This window comes from Ursus americanus, chromosome 16 (assembly GCF_024610735.1).
Source record: "Ursus americanus isolate L20-20 chromosome 16, mUrsAme1.1.p, whole genome shotgun sequence".
NCBI classification, from domain to species: Eukaryota; Metazoa; Chordata; class Mammalia; order Carnivora; family Ursidae; genus Ursus; species Ursus americanus.
The window spans coordinates 41,036,209-41,050,875 of record NC_142142.1 but is presented as its reverse complement, the minus strand read 5'-3'; the positions used below and the strand labels follow the sequence as shown (position 1 = coordinate 41,050,875).

General features: G+C 47.0%; 1 protein-coding gene across 7 annotated transcripts in view; it reads right to left on the bottom strand.

The window, feature by feature from the left end:
* Positions 1–214: 214 nt before the first annotated feature.
* The window catches only part of ETS1 (ETS proto-oncogene 1, transcription factor), a 128,700-nt gene continuing 114,247 nt past the window's right edge, over positions 215–14,667 (bottom strand). For all 7 annotated transcript variants that reach the window (XM_045783771.2, XM_087868287.1, XM_045783773.2 and 4 more), the window contains 2 exons: positions 4,940–5,058; positions 215–4,045 (listed from right to left, as the gene is read on the bottom strand). In XM_045783771.2, the coding sequence (XP_045639727.2) occupies positions 3,830–4,045; positions 4,940–5,058 (335 nt within the window). In that variant the 3' untranslated portion in view covers positions 215–3,829. The remainder of the gene's footprint in view (positions 4,046–4,939; positions 5,059–14,667) is intronic.

Genomic DNA, 14,667 nt, shown 5'->3' with positions numbered 1-14,667 from the left:
ATTCCACAAAGGATGACACCGTATATTCAATAATCGGGGCACAGCATTATACTTCCCTATATTCTCATTATAAGTTTATTAAGAAATCTTTAGTCTTGAGATGTGAGATCAGCAAGACCGAACTACATTTCTTCCTTAGCTTGTCTCTGGTTGGTGAGTCTGTCCTGCTTTTTCACACATGCACCAGACAGGAAAGAATCGAGCCAAACCCACATTGTTATGAATGAATTTCTTTGTTTTTAATCTCACACAGTTTAAAATACAATATGAAATCAGGCTACAGTATATAAAAAACTCTCCAGCAAAATGATGTGCCAGCATCAGCTACTAAAATTAACAAACAAAAAACTCCCCCATAAGAAATTTTTTTGCATTTAAAAAAAAAAACACATAGACACTTACATCGCTACATCTCTAAGCTACCTCAGTTCTGATTTTTAAAAAGCACCTGCTTTTCCTTTTTTCATCTTGCTTTTAAATGTTCAGCTTTTAAAAAATATAAATTATATGAAAATACAAGTTGGAAAATAGTCAAACACAATATAACATCTTTTTCACCCCTATACTTCTCAGCTTAAAAAAAAAGTATTCTTAAAAAAAGGTCAGTAACTGAGGCAGTATTCCTGATAGAGATAATTTCATTTTAATATATATACTTTATATATGTATATGTATACATATATTTATGGTTCCTTGAAACTTCTTTGGAATGTAGATATGAGTTCAACACATTTATATAGACCCCAACAGAAAGCAGCATGCACAGCATGACTAGAACAGAGAAGGTGTGATTTTCACCATGAAGATTAGGCAGGTTAATGCTCTAAAACCCAGAGTGTTCGTCTCCAAAGTGAGGAAAAGCACATCGGATCTTTGAATGCTACCTCCGATCCCCAAAGCCACAAAACCAGGGCTCTGTGTAGGGAAGTCCCTCCCCTGCTTGGAGAAGGAAACAAAAGTGACCCTGAACCCAACAGCCAAAACCAACATGGGTTAAGGCATCTCCAGGAAAATAAGGGTTTCATCAGCTCACCAGATCTGCCCATCCTTCCTCTGAAGTTAACATGTGTTTTTAAAAAGCATAAATGCAACAATTCTGCTACATTTCCAGTGTATAAACCACCCACCACTCTTCCTGGGATGGTCTCTGGCCTCTGGACAGAAGGAGAAAAAGCATCTGGCCAGATGCACAAAGCTGGCTTCACTAGCGTGCTATCTACAAATGCTGAAAACGGCGGACCTAGAGAGAGAGGCGTCTTAGCAAACAAGCGGGCTCAGGAGGAGGTACTTTCTTCTCTCTTAACTGCTATGGAGTTCTTGCAGGACTTAGACACGCTCACACGAGGGGAGTTCCCAGCAGAAATGCAAGAGGAAAGGTTGGATGCACTGAGAAAGTCACGTTCTGCCTGGTTGCGAACAGCAAGCGATGGCCGATGCCCTGCCTTGGTTCTACTCTTGCCCGTTACTGAAATGTGGAAAGACTTCACTGAAAAACCCAGGTATTATTTTAGCGGCAGTTCTGCACGTCTGCAAGCGCGCACACGCACGCACACACGCACACACACGTACACACGTGCACGCACACACATACACACGCCTCTGCCAGTGCCCAACAAAGATCACATAATCTAAGAGAAAACAATGTAATCCAAAGGTTCTGCCTCACACTCCCTGAGCAGCTCCTAAAATATTTCGAGAGCTTCATTAAGGCACCCGCATCTGGAAGAAGGTGAGAATACACAGCTGGGCCAACTCTGCCTTTGCTTTCCAAGTGGGCACTCCGATTTATCAGTATGAGGAAACTCAGGAATCACAGAGCTAAGCTCCTGATAATTCAGGCTCTGCAAGAGGACCTGGAAGTCAACGATCCACTTTCTTGAAGATATGCTAGCAGGTAGTAAGTACTTCCAGTCTCTCAGCCAGAGCCCAAGAAGGGCTCGCCCTGAGAAGCCCACCTTAAATGTCCCTTCGCCTCTCCCACTGAAATCTGCAAGAGAGCTGTCCCTCTGTCATTATCCCTTTTAATCAGGCATCTATCTGGGGGAGGGGGGTGCAAGTGTATTAGGCACTTTTCCTCACTGGTTAGGTGTTTGTTCCCACCCTCCCCACCCCAAAAAAAGATCCAAACCTTTGCAGACCACCCTTCAACACTGCCCCAGTCAAGTGAGTTTGTCGTTGAACTTTGGAGGAACTAGAAATCTATTCAAATCTCACGGACCACCTCATTTTCTTCACTCAAGCTCCTTTACTTATGTTTCCTTTGCCTTCAAGTCATTCGTCTCTTCTGTAATTATTAACCTTCGCTTACCCTGTGCCAAGATAACAAATCCAAGCACGGGCCGAGTAGTGTCTGCACTCTTCACTCTGCCTACACGGCCTCCTCTGACACCTGACTCCACTAGCTGAAACTCTTCAAAGGAAAGCCTTGCACTTCTCCTCCCAAAGACAGCCAAGCCACATTTTACTTCTATGCAACCTTAACTTCCATTGTTCCTAAAACCCAGGACGTCTATATGGCTTTGTCAGACACTCTTCACCTCAGGTCATGACTGCATGGCTCTTTCACTCACCAATCGGAAAGCTGGACGTTTCTCTCTACTGGGTAACAGGGTGGGGGAAAGCAATAAATGTAGGTTGCTGGGACAATGAGACATAAAGGAGAAAGTGTAGAGTGTTGGTTTGGAATGACATGCATTCAGGACTTACTTCCTAAGACCTGAGGAGTAATGCCCATGCACACAGCTTTTATTCCAAGTCATATATGTTATAGGTATAGAACCAATAAAGAACCAAGTCAGTCTTCCTCCCTTCATCTCCTTTCTATGACTTCAACAGTGCTCCTGGCTCCAAAACCAGGGCCGCAAAATACATTCAGTTCGAAGACTTAATGCTTCTTAGTTCAACGTTAAGTCCAAACCCCAAGAATCCACTAATGACAAGTAAGAAGAGGGGAGTGATCATTTTTTAAAACACAGATGAAATTCACATGCACAGGTCCCTTGTACCCAAATCAGCATGATTTTTTTCCTTCATATAGAAGTCACGTGAATTTGGGATCCCCGATCTCAGTGACAGCACTTTGCATTTCCAGTGGGGTCTATATAAACAGTTTCCTTGCACTGTGACAGAATCCTCAGCTGGCAAACGAAAACAAACTTACGTGACGCCGCGGTACTGAGACCACTTTAGAGCTTAAGACGATTTTTAAGAAAAAAAAAAATACTGGCACAAAATTTAATAAAATAAATTTTAACACAAAAAACAGTTTGGGCCCCTCCCCACTGAAGTCCATCTTTACTTCGAAAGTCGAGTAAAAAGTAAATAGTCCTTGGTTTTTAGTGCATTCCCCAAACAAATGTTTTATCCCACCTCCCTCTTTTTTGCCCTCCCAGAGCTAAAAACAAAAGCAAATTAATTGCCTTTTCATGGGTCTCATGACTCCTGATGTGTCAATTTCTTTTGCTAATAGGTCTATAACTCAAGACACATTTTTTTTTTCATGGACGATTTTAAAAAAATAATGGGACACGTGAGTCTCCTCCTCCCTTAAGCCAGATTCTTCAGGCTTCTAAGAAGACCCTTCTCTCCCTCTCTTTCCTGAAAATTTGCTCAAGAATTTTTCGTCCCACCCACCCCACAAGTCCTGGCTCTTTTTTTCCAACTGTGTACAATTGACTGTAGCTGCAGCTCACTTAGCTCCCACCCCTGAATGTAAAAAATGAGTTCTGGAAAATTAAAAATAGAATAACGATTAAAAATTAAGAGTCCGACCAACATGGTTGTTCTTCGACACGTCTCAGCAGAGCTTCCCCGACCCCTTCGGTGTCCGTCACTCATCGGCATCGGGTTTGACGTCCAGCATGGCGTGGAGTTCCTCGGGCGTGTAGCCCAGAAGGCTCTGCAGGTCGCACACAAAGCGGTACACGTAGCGTTTACCCGCTGTCTTGTGGATGATGTTTTTGTCATAATAGTAGCGTAGGCCACGGCTCAGTTTCTCGTAATTCATCTTAGGCTTGTTTTTCCTTTTTCCCCATCTCCTGGCCACCTGAAATTAAAAGAATAACAAGTGAATAAGAGATGGGGTAAAAACCTAGAGGATAACCCCAGTAGACACCTTGATATGCCCGTATATCCATTCATGTTGACCCATGATGTTCAAGGAAGATGGCTAGAGATTCACGTGCACGGAAAATCTTTCTTGCACCCAGCTATTCTGAATTCCCATTTCAAGAACTGGGCAAGATTCTCTAAATAAATGAAAATACATTGACCCTGTGTTTCTATGTAACGGAGTTGAAGTATTGGGGGGGAAAAAAAGAAAAGCAACACCATAGATTCTTCTTTTTCTTTATGTTGTTGGTAGGCTATGCTCGCTTTGCAAGCGTGAAATTTAGTGCGCGGGAGTGGAGCCAATCAAGCTTGCGTTTCATCAAAGGGAAGCATTTTTTCTGTACTGGGGTGTGCTATCCTCTCGTGTCTGCCAGACCAGAGATGTTGTCTCTCTTGTTCAGTGTTTTCAATTCTGTCATGCTCAGATTCGGGCAAGGCACAGAGCAATCACTCAATAGGCATTTGTTGAATAAAGCAATACATTAGTGAACAGATTGTACTGATCTTCCAAGACCTCTTGAGTTGCCCAACCCCTTCCAGAAAAGGCAACCTATATTTACGAGGGGCCCACTGTGTCCCAGACATTTCTTGTGTATGGTAGCTGTGAAATCTTGGAAAACAAATGGGCGGTATAGATATTTCCTCTATTGTCTAATGGATGCAACTCAGTCTCAGACAGGCTATGTAACTGGCTCGAGATTGTACCAGCACCAAGGGGCAGAGGTGGGGCTGGAATCCTAGGAAATGTCATCCCGGCCCACATAACCACTTTCCAGAGTTCACTCTCAACCCCCTTCCACACAGCGCTCACGAGTCCCTCCCTTCTTACCTCATCTGGGTCAGAAAGCTTGAACTCCCAGCCATCTCCTGTCCAGCTGATAAAAGACTGACAGGATTTATCAGTGAGTAATTCCAGAAGAAACTGCCACAGCTGGATTGGTCCACTGCCTGGAAACACAAGCCATTGTGAATCATTACACCAGAGGCTCGGCTCTGCCAGCAACGAATCCCATTATACACAGCGCTCCTCCTGCCTGCTCTCCAGTCCGTCCAGCCCCAGGAGGATGAAGGCGGCACATAGCACAGAGGCTGGGGGAGGTGCTATGAGTTCCAAAGGACTGAAGGTAAAAACTTCCTACCACTCCCCCCCCCCAAAAAGCACTTACAATATACTATTGTCTTATCAATATTATTTTGACTTAAAGGTCAGTCCATTTTTACTGCAATGCAAACTCTAGAAAGAAAATTACTGGATCTATCCTCTGAGACACTCTAAGGCGGCATAATCTTTTGTGCCTTCAAGAACTAAGTCATTATTTTTGCCTTAACTAGCAATAAAGACATTAACTAAGGAATATCTTTGCCAGTTCCCATCTGAAGTCAAAGCTCCTAAGTGCTTCTCTGTATTAGAGAGCCTCTGGCCCCAGATTTGTAAGTGACAAGGATCGCTATCCTGGGGTCATCTAAGAAGGACACAGAAGTTAGACATTCTTTCGGTCACAGGCACGCACCCAAACTAAGAAAGGAGAACGTCATCACTCTATAGGGATTAACCTGCCACCCATGAAATCCTCAGAGGTCAGGTGAGGGCTGTCTCAGAAATTCTTCATGGGTCAGTATATTCTAACTTACACACACACACACACACACACACACACACACACACACACACACAGAATTCTCGTCTTAGCCATCAACGCTGCCAAGATCTTAGTTCTGGAAAGCCAGACATATTCTGATAGTCCATTTATCTTATGCTAAAGGATTTATGCTAATAGATTTCCCATTAAGATAACTTTCTATTCAGATATGACAATGCTGCCAGTGATTCCTATCTCGTTTCTGGGTGTGGCCAGAGAAACAGATACGGGTCCAACAGTCCGTGGTGCTTGCTGTCGGGTCTGCACTTACAGCATATCTTAGAAGCCATCTGGACAGGGGAGGGAAGATGAAGGAGGCCAGGAACACTAACTCACACAGGAAAACTTGACTTTCGAAGGCTCTAATCCTGAACCTGAGCTTCAGATCTGTCTGATCCAAAGTAAAGTGAGATTCAATAGGAAACAAGTTTTTTTAATCTAAAAAAAGAAATATTCTTTATGATCTAGAGAGGTCATCTCTTGTTATACCTTATACTTCCACAAGGTATGTTCACATGCATCATTTTGCTTCCTCCTAAAATCCACTCCCTGGCCCTCTCTATAGGCAAGGCACAACTGGTCTTACTGTTTCCATGCTTTCAAGGCAGAAAAAGAAAAATGCTCAGAAAAGCGATGTGACTTCGCTCCAGGGCTCTGAGTCTAGAGCCCAGGCCTTCACACTCCAAGCACCAGGGCAACAGCAGCTGACCTGAATATTCCTTGGGCAGCCAAAGGACGCATCCCCCAGTAACTGCCTGCTGGGGGCCATTCCCCGTGTCCTCTTCAGCACAGGCCAAGCTAAATACGGAAGAGGAAATGGCTCTACCTCATCCTTCTAGCATGCATCTTGAGCTCTCTCAAACCATCCTGTGAGAAATACCTTACACACGCTCCAGCGCAAGATGATTCAGTGGACCCTACGAAATAACTGAACATTCAAAGACACAGCCCAGAATGCTACCCCAGGGAAGCCTTACCCTCTTCTGTTTCCCCTCCTGTTAAGACACCGTTTTGCATACAACTCAGACCCATTTGCAGATTTCTTGGGAGTTGAGTTCAAGTTACCAGCTACTACTGCCTGCCTGGGCTCACAGGACGAAACGGGACATGATAGGAGGAATCTGTGGAGAAGCCATTTTGGATGGGCAGGCATCAGTCCACATACTGCTATTAGGAAAGGCTATGGAATTTCTGGTAGCCAAGAAATTCAGAAACAGCAGCTGTAACAACCTTGCGAAAGAACAGGCTTCCGGAAGCTGTGCGAAGTGACTACACACCCAAGAGCATTGTCTTCGTACTCTTTTGAAGAGAGACATAACAAGGAAAAGTCAACTACTCGGAAACTACGTGAATGAGCCCTGGAGTCTGCAGTCGTCCCCCGGGGCCAAGCCCACAGACGGGAGGCATAACCCAGAGAGAGGAGTCTCGGATGAAGAAAAATGCAAACCAGAGCGGGGCTTGTCGCACTCACTATGCATGGGACACCGTGCATGATGCTTTCTGTTCATCTCATTATTCCTTACACTTACTCTTACTCCAGGGAGTAGATACGAAGATTATCAAATGTGCTTTTACCACTTTTCACAACAGAGAACTCTGAGGTACTGCGTCACTTGCCCACTGGCCTCGCCACAAGGCCATTCAGAAGTAAAATGGCCGTGAATGGTACCCAGGAGGTCTGACCCCCAGATCCTTCATCTCGGTACTGCTTTGTCCTTAGACAAGACCAACCCAGGGGCGGGCATCTGAACAGCCTGCCTGGTTGAGGTGAGCCACGGGATAAAAAGACCAAGCCTTTAAAAAAAAAAAAAAATCTCTTCCTCACCTCTCACAGCAGACACAGGACACTGGGTTGGCCGGTGGTTCTCCCAACCCTCCAGCCACTGGAGACCTTGGCGTTCACCTCCACAACTAACATGTCCATCCCCATGAGTCAGACCCCTCCTGGTAGCCTTTAGGCTAATGTCACTTTACTGTTTCCTCCTCCCACTATTTACCTGCAAACCTCTTTCCCACTTTTCATCTTCATATCCCGTTGGGGAGTGGAGGGCTAGTCCCATCAAGCTGAGGAAGGGGAAGGAAGGACATATTGGGATCCTTCTACCCAGGCAAGTCCTAGTCACTGGCAGGGAGCAGCAGGCACGTTTCAGGTCCCAAAGAGAAAGGCCCAAGAACACAGCCCAGTCCCTTGCCCTTGGGATGGGGCAGCCAGAAAGTGCAAAAGGGGGAGTTTCAGGGGGAGTCCTGTCGCTGGAACGAGCTCACAGAGGCAGGGATGTCAGACAGAATTATTCCTGCTGTTTGCCCTGCCCAGTGCCATTTCCGGAACTGAAATGTCAGAAGTACAAGTCCTATCTGCCTGCACCAGCCCCTGCTGTCTGTATGGCCGGGGTGTGGGGGGAGGGGGGATAGGGTAAATCCTTGTCTGCGGGTTTGGCTTTATTCTCATTTGTGAAGTTTCCTTTGTTCATAGGGAACATAACACTGTGAAATTTGGAAACTAGGAGCCCAGGTCATGGGTGAAGTACTGCTCAAGTTCTTTTTACTCTTTAAACCAAAGGCAAGAGACAGCGTAAATAGGGAAAACAGATGCCTAACGAAAGTGTAGGCACTTGAATAGGGAGAAATGTCTCTGGGGCTTCACAACAAGAAAGTCAATATAGGGTGACGTCAGCTCCAGTCTCCTTCCCCCGATTCTGGAAGAAAGATCCTGTAAGCCCACCCAGTGCTGACAGGCACACACAGGGCTCCTGCCATGGATTCCTAAAGTAGCTGTTCAGCCTTCCGAAAGCGCGTATGTGGTACCAAATAACAGGGATCCATAAGATCCCCCCCGCCAAGATTCCTCCTTTTTGCTGACTCTTAAACTGCCCTTTTAGCGGTGGGGAGCCGTAACTAGGAAGGACATGGAATTATTTATTCTCCCAGCTGGAAACACCGGGTCTGGGCAAGCGTTCTGGGTCGAGGGTAGGTCCATTCTCTGGCTGGACTCGTGGACGATCCTACACGGGAGCTTGCTTCCACAATCAGGGTCACGTTCATGGCAGGTCTGGGAAGGGATATCAGGGCCTCTGATGGAAGCACGCAACTGGGAGGTAGCCCTAGGATTGCAATGCACTCTGGAGACCCTGCCAATCACATTCACATCTCGGCCCATGGGAACTTCTTAGGCCCCAGACTTGCTGAAACCCAGACATGAGGCTAGCACTCCCAGTTACAGACTCTCCCAGAGGACATTTCTGGATTGCTTAGTGTAGCTCTGCCCAAACCCCTGGGGCCGCAGGGCTCCTCCAGCCCTCACCCTTGCTCCAACATATCCTAAAATTGTAAAGCCTCTTCCTCACTCTCCCTGTACGTCCTCTCACCCTGGGCCCAGCCCCATCCACCCACCCAACTGGACGGTGCTCCCAGTGACCTTTGTCCCAGGGAGCAGAGAATGGTACTAAGAATAGTGCCAGTCATGGGAAGGGGGAGTTCACACACTCGATGTGACTCACAATGGTGTCCCTGTCTGGGGGCCCCAAGGCAGTCAACGGCGTCCTTCACCATGCTGCCCCGGGTGTCACACATCAGGAATCCGGTGGCATCACTGGGAAACTATGCTTCTCAAGTAGAAACTCTCGGCCACAACAACAGAGGGGTCCCTGTTAGAAGGGAGTCTCTCTCCAAAGAAGTGAAGGAGGGAGGGCACCCCACAGACCCACAGACCCACACACACACACACATACACACATACACACACTGGCTGGGCCTGCACACCCCTGCTGACTGCTCCCTCCAGTTCCCTCGCTGGCTGTAGCCGGGGGATTTCCTCTGACTGCTTTGTTCTTCTCAGCTTTTGGGTAACAGGAAAGTTCTTAGTACAACACTGACAGTCCTGATTTGAAGAACGTGATGGAACCCTAAAAGCAGAAGTATCAGGTGGGGACCCTCAAGGCACTTGAGATCCAAGGTGTCAGTCTCATTTTTTTTTTTTTTAAGGCAAAGCTTCAAGTAAATTCCTACTCCTCTGGGGGATGTTTGAAGTCCCCTCTCCTTGTCTAGGAACTGGAAGGCCCACCATCTCTCTTGATGGGGGCTGGTTATTAAAAATCCCCTGTTGCTTTGCTGCTGTGCTTGTCAGTATTCCCTTACTCTGAGTCTAAGGGAACAAGTTCAATACACAGCAATGGACCGAGGACAAAATTGTAGTAAGATTCTCCTGGGACTCATCCTTTCCATTTGGCAATCTGTCCGTAGCTTCTCATTTTCTAGTCCATGGCCACGGACTCAATGCTGGGGAACGGGTTGCAGGGCTGGACTACAGTTTTTCCTTTTCATTTCAACTGCAGGTCCTCACCCCGTCATCAGTGCCCCAGCGTGAGGCTAACATATGAGAGCTGATTTCCATGCACACAGAGGTCAGCACGGGGCAGTCGTGCTCTCTGGTAGCCTTCTAACATGGGTTTGCTCCCACGGACACCAAGCCTGACGGTCTGTCTGCTCCATGCCCATCTCTCATCACTAGAATCGAAGCTCTCAGGGCAGAGATGGTGTTTTTTCACTGGTGCAATGCAAAACGGAGATACTGCCTCACCAACGAACACCGACAATCAAAAAGCGACTTGCCGCTGAATGAGCTGTTAGTGCCCGGTGCGCACGGACTGCGTCTTAGTGACCCTTCTTTTCTCGGCGGCAGGAATGGTACTTCGGACAAGTGCTCAATAAACATTTACTAGCTTGGGCTGCTGAAACACTCGTCCTCTGCAGAAAGGTGTCTACTCCAGCTGCTTCTCTCTCTTAAGCCCTATCTGGGACTCATCAACATGAGTGACTCCCAGGCTGCTGGATCAACTTGTTCCCCAAAATAAAAACGCCCACACCGCCTGTCCTTTGGGGATTCTTCTGCTACTTTGAGAAGTTAATCTCTTCAGCTTGACTCTAAAAGTCAAATCAAATACCTCAGTGCGGGCAAGACACCACGTTTATTTTAACCTATGAAACTCTCATGGTTGGTCACCCTTGCAACAGGGCAGACTCTGCCCTAAGAGCGCACATCTGGCAGGTGGTCCTAAACCAGAGGAACGGGCCTTGACTGGCCCCTCCCTTCCCCCCAGGTGTCTCTACCCACAGCCAAACGATGATGGCAAAAACAGAACACGCGAATCCAGAAATGACCCATCTGTTCACAAATCTATCTTCCTCTCCTGCCACTGTAAAGGTGCCCGCCACGGGGGGTACGGGGGTGACCCCGGAGTCTAACAGGGATCACACCCTTCCTGTCAACCCCCTTCTAAACGATCATTCACAAAAGATGGCCAAATCTATGTCCGCAAAGTCCTTATGAAATGAAGTTGAATGACACACAGGAAACATACTGACCATGTCTTGCCCTCCCGCTCCCGACAGTTTCTTGCCCTCTGGATCAAGCTCAACCTGAAACTACAGACGTCTTCTGCCCGAGGATGAAGAATGGCTCATGGTTTGGCCACCAAGGCACCGGGAGGATTGTTAAAGGAAATGGAAGGGTGGAGACTGCTTGCCATGTTGGTGTGGGGTTATGTCTGTAGGTACATCTCCCCCACTTCTTCTGAGTTATGCCCATCCTTGGCCCCCACCCCACCCCGAACTCCTCTCCAACACGATCTAAATGCGGTACATCCCGTAACTAGCCAACAATGCCTTGGCTCAATGAACCACATGTTCTAGCAGTAAGTTCTTATATCAATGGCTGATAACTCAAGGACAGCAGTTGGGGATATAGGTTCTAGTAATTCAACACACAAGCACACTATCTGACAGGTGCTTGAAAACACACTCCATGAACATAACAGACAATGACTTCATGGACTTGCATGTATTTACTGCTGAAAGAGCCAGCAGCTAACAACGGAAGCAAGTCAGAAAACAGCTCTCAAATCATGTAAAACCAGCCTTTGATGTCAAGTCCACATCCCCGGCAAGTTACACCAAAAGAAAGGAGAAAGAATTTCAAAAAAATTAAAAACAAACAAACGTGTCAGGCAGTGGAAAACTGAGAGATGAGAGCAGACAATACCCTAAGAAATTAAAAATATATAGATGGCCAAGGAATGCCCCAAGCGGGGAGGTCAAGCACCCAGCACTTTGCACCCACTTCCTCCCTGATTCACTGCACGATCTTACGCAACTAATTTAACCTCTCTGGGCTTTAGTTTTCCCATCTCTAAAATGGAACTAGTGATCCCTGCTCTTCCCTGGTTTATAGAGATGTCAACTGAATCCCTGTTATTAAAAATAGATCAATATAAATATATACACACACACGTATATACAGAGGCAACCACAGTGCTGAACATTCTGGGAACCATATAAAATACAACAGTGAGATTGAACAGAAGAATGAAGCAACAGAAAAAGTATTTTTAAAAGCAGACTTTTCAAAGAAAGACAAGCAAAAAGGATGAAATTTTAAAAAAATAAACATAGCAAAAGCACTAGATAAAATTCAATTATTCTTCCAAGAATTAAATTGGCCTTTTACACAGCAACTTTGGAAAAGGATAAAGTTGCAGGCTACAAGAAAGGTTAAAGTACATCAATGTGACATTCTGAAAAATACTGTGCATGAGAACAATCAGTGTGGATTTGTTCAGTTTGGGATAAGTCTGTGAAGTTCTCGCTCTGATTCAAAGTAGGTACGCACAAAAAAGGACAGATGCAAACTGCTTTGCAAGTGAAAGTATCACAGACATTTAGGGTTTGGGGAAATCTTGGCCACAGACAGACTTAGATCCTCTTTCCCCCAATGTGCTTTTCTCCCTAATCATTTATGCTCCTCACAAAGCACACTCCACCTAATTATTATGTAGGGCTGACCCAGGAATTCAGCAGCACTGCCGCAAATGTTGGGCCTAGAGTTTGGGGCCTAGAGACAGATCCCAGGGCATGAACTGAAGGTAAAGCAGAAAGTCTTCTCCGGCTAATCAATGTCCAAGACAGACCGGGCCACAAGCCCAGGTGGCAGGCCACGGCTCGGCCAGGCTGCCCCACCTGGAACAGACATTAAGCGAGGCTCCCCAGCCCGTCTGTCTTGGCCTTGAGAACAAGACAGTTACGCGCGTTAGCGTGTGGAGGAAAGGCCCTTGTTTTTGCTTGGGGTCGCCGCACCTGCACATGTACAAGTACACCTGTGTGGGGGTGGAAGGAGAAAGGAGACTGGTGTTCTCTTAAAGGGGCAGCCTGTATTCAAATGCAGCCACCTCCTCCCTCCAAACCCAAGGGCTCTGTCTAACCATAGTCAACCTACCACTCAGACACAGACTCGGACAGAGAGCTGGGGAAGCTCAAGTCAGGAAGTGGGTTCTTTAGAGCTTTTCCTTCTGATGTCTTCTAGGTAACTGACTGTTTTAAGAAGTCACCAGAAAGGGTTAGGTTTGGATTTGAGGGTAGGGGGTGAGAATTTTGTTAGAAACCAAAGAAATGCTTTTTCGAACCAATGCAAGTATCTAAAGACAATGCCTCCCTATGATGTATCGAAGTAACAGGAAGAAAGATAGGTTGGCTGATTAGGATTAGAAAGATGAATTTGAGGAGCGTGAAGCTCACATTTCGTGGGCGGAGTGCAGTCTCTGGAATTTATTTCATCCTGGCAGTAGAGTTGCCCCCGCATATCAAGGATGAGAGACGCGACTAGCAAAGGCTGTTAGAAGGCCTGGGAAGGTGAGCTACATGCCAAGTCATCGGCGCCCTGAAGCTTTCTCAAGCCTTCATCCAGAAAATAATTTCTGAGCAGCCCCTCCAATGTAAGGCGTGGCAGCCAGATTGGACTGGATGACCAACAGAACGTGAACAGCAGCAAGAGGCAGCAGAAGAAACACGCTTCGTTCCACCGTCGTGTGAAGAGCTGAGAGTGTCCTACCTACGCCTGGCTTTTAAAGAAGAAAGGACCGAGAACCTGGCCTTGAGGGGCCTTCAGAAGAACTGCGCCCACTTCGGCTCTGAATGTCAAACACCTCCACAGGGCTGCGCCCCGCGAGCACCTCTCCAGCGAAGAGCCTCCCGGCCTCCCGTCAAAGTTCAAACTTTCACATTCACTCACCTTAGGAGAACTTTCACTCTTGTGATTCTCAGGGAGAGGTGAGTCACACAGAAGACAATGTCATTTGCTTTGTTACAGTCAACAATGTGCACGGAGCTCTGAAGCCTACTGCGGGCCACTGAGACCATCGGGACCAGGGGCTCGAGCCATGCCGTACAACCAGCCAGACAGAAAAACCGTGCTGGCCTATCTGACAACGCACCTCCATCAGTCAGGTGTGATGTGCTGTGGTCACCTGAGCAGCGGCAGCCATGACAAGGGGCGACTGAGACCTCCCGCTGCAGGAGGAGGGGACGCGAGCTCCTGCACTGGGCAGCGTTGACCTGACGGTTCCCCAGGAGTCTGGCCAAACCTTTCTTGGAACTGAGCTGCAGATGGAGGCTCTTCCCCACCCAGATCCTCCTTCCCTTCCCTCTCCCCTTTTCCAGGTGACAGACCTGCAGCATGGTCGAAAGGCTCCCCCTCCCCCGCCTTCCCTGGCCATCCCCCACTTTGTCCTTCAGAGATCTCCCTCCCACCCCAATACATGTCTTGCGACTCCAATCGGGTCTTGCCATCTGCGTCTTAGCAGACCCCAAACAACACACTAAACAAGTGACTATTTTCCCACTAATTGTCTGATATTGTGAAAAACTTCGAAAGGCATCTTCTTAATGGTTTTCTGGGTGACTTCGGGCTAGACCTCTTTCCCGGTCTGAACCATGATTCCCTCATTTGCACAATAAGAATAACCAAAGCTACCTCATGTGGTTGTCAGTGACAGTTAAAAAAAGAGAAGGTAATGTACACGAAAGAGACTAGGGAGCTGTAGGAGCTGAACACACATGTGCGGTGAGCTGAATAGCAGAAATGACCTGA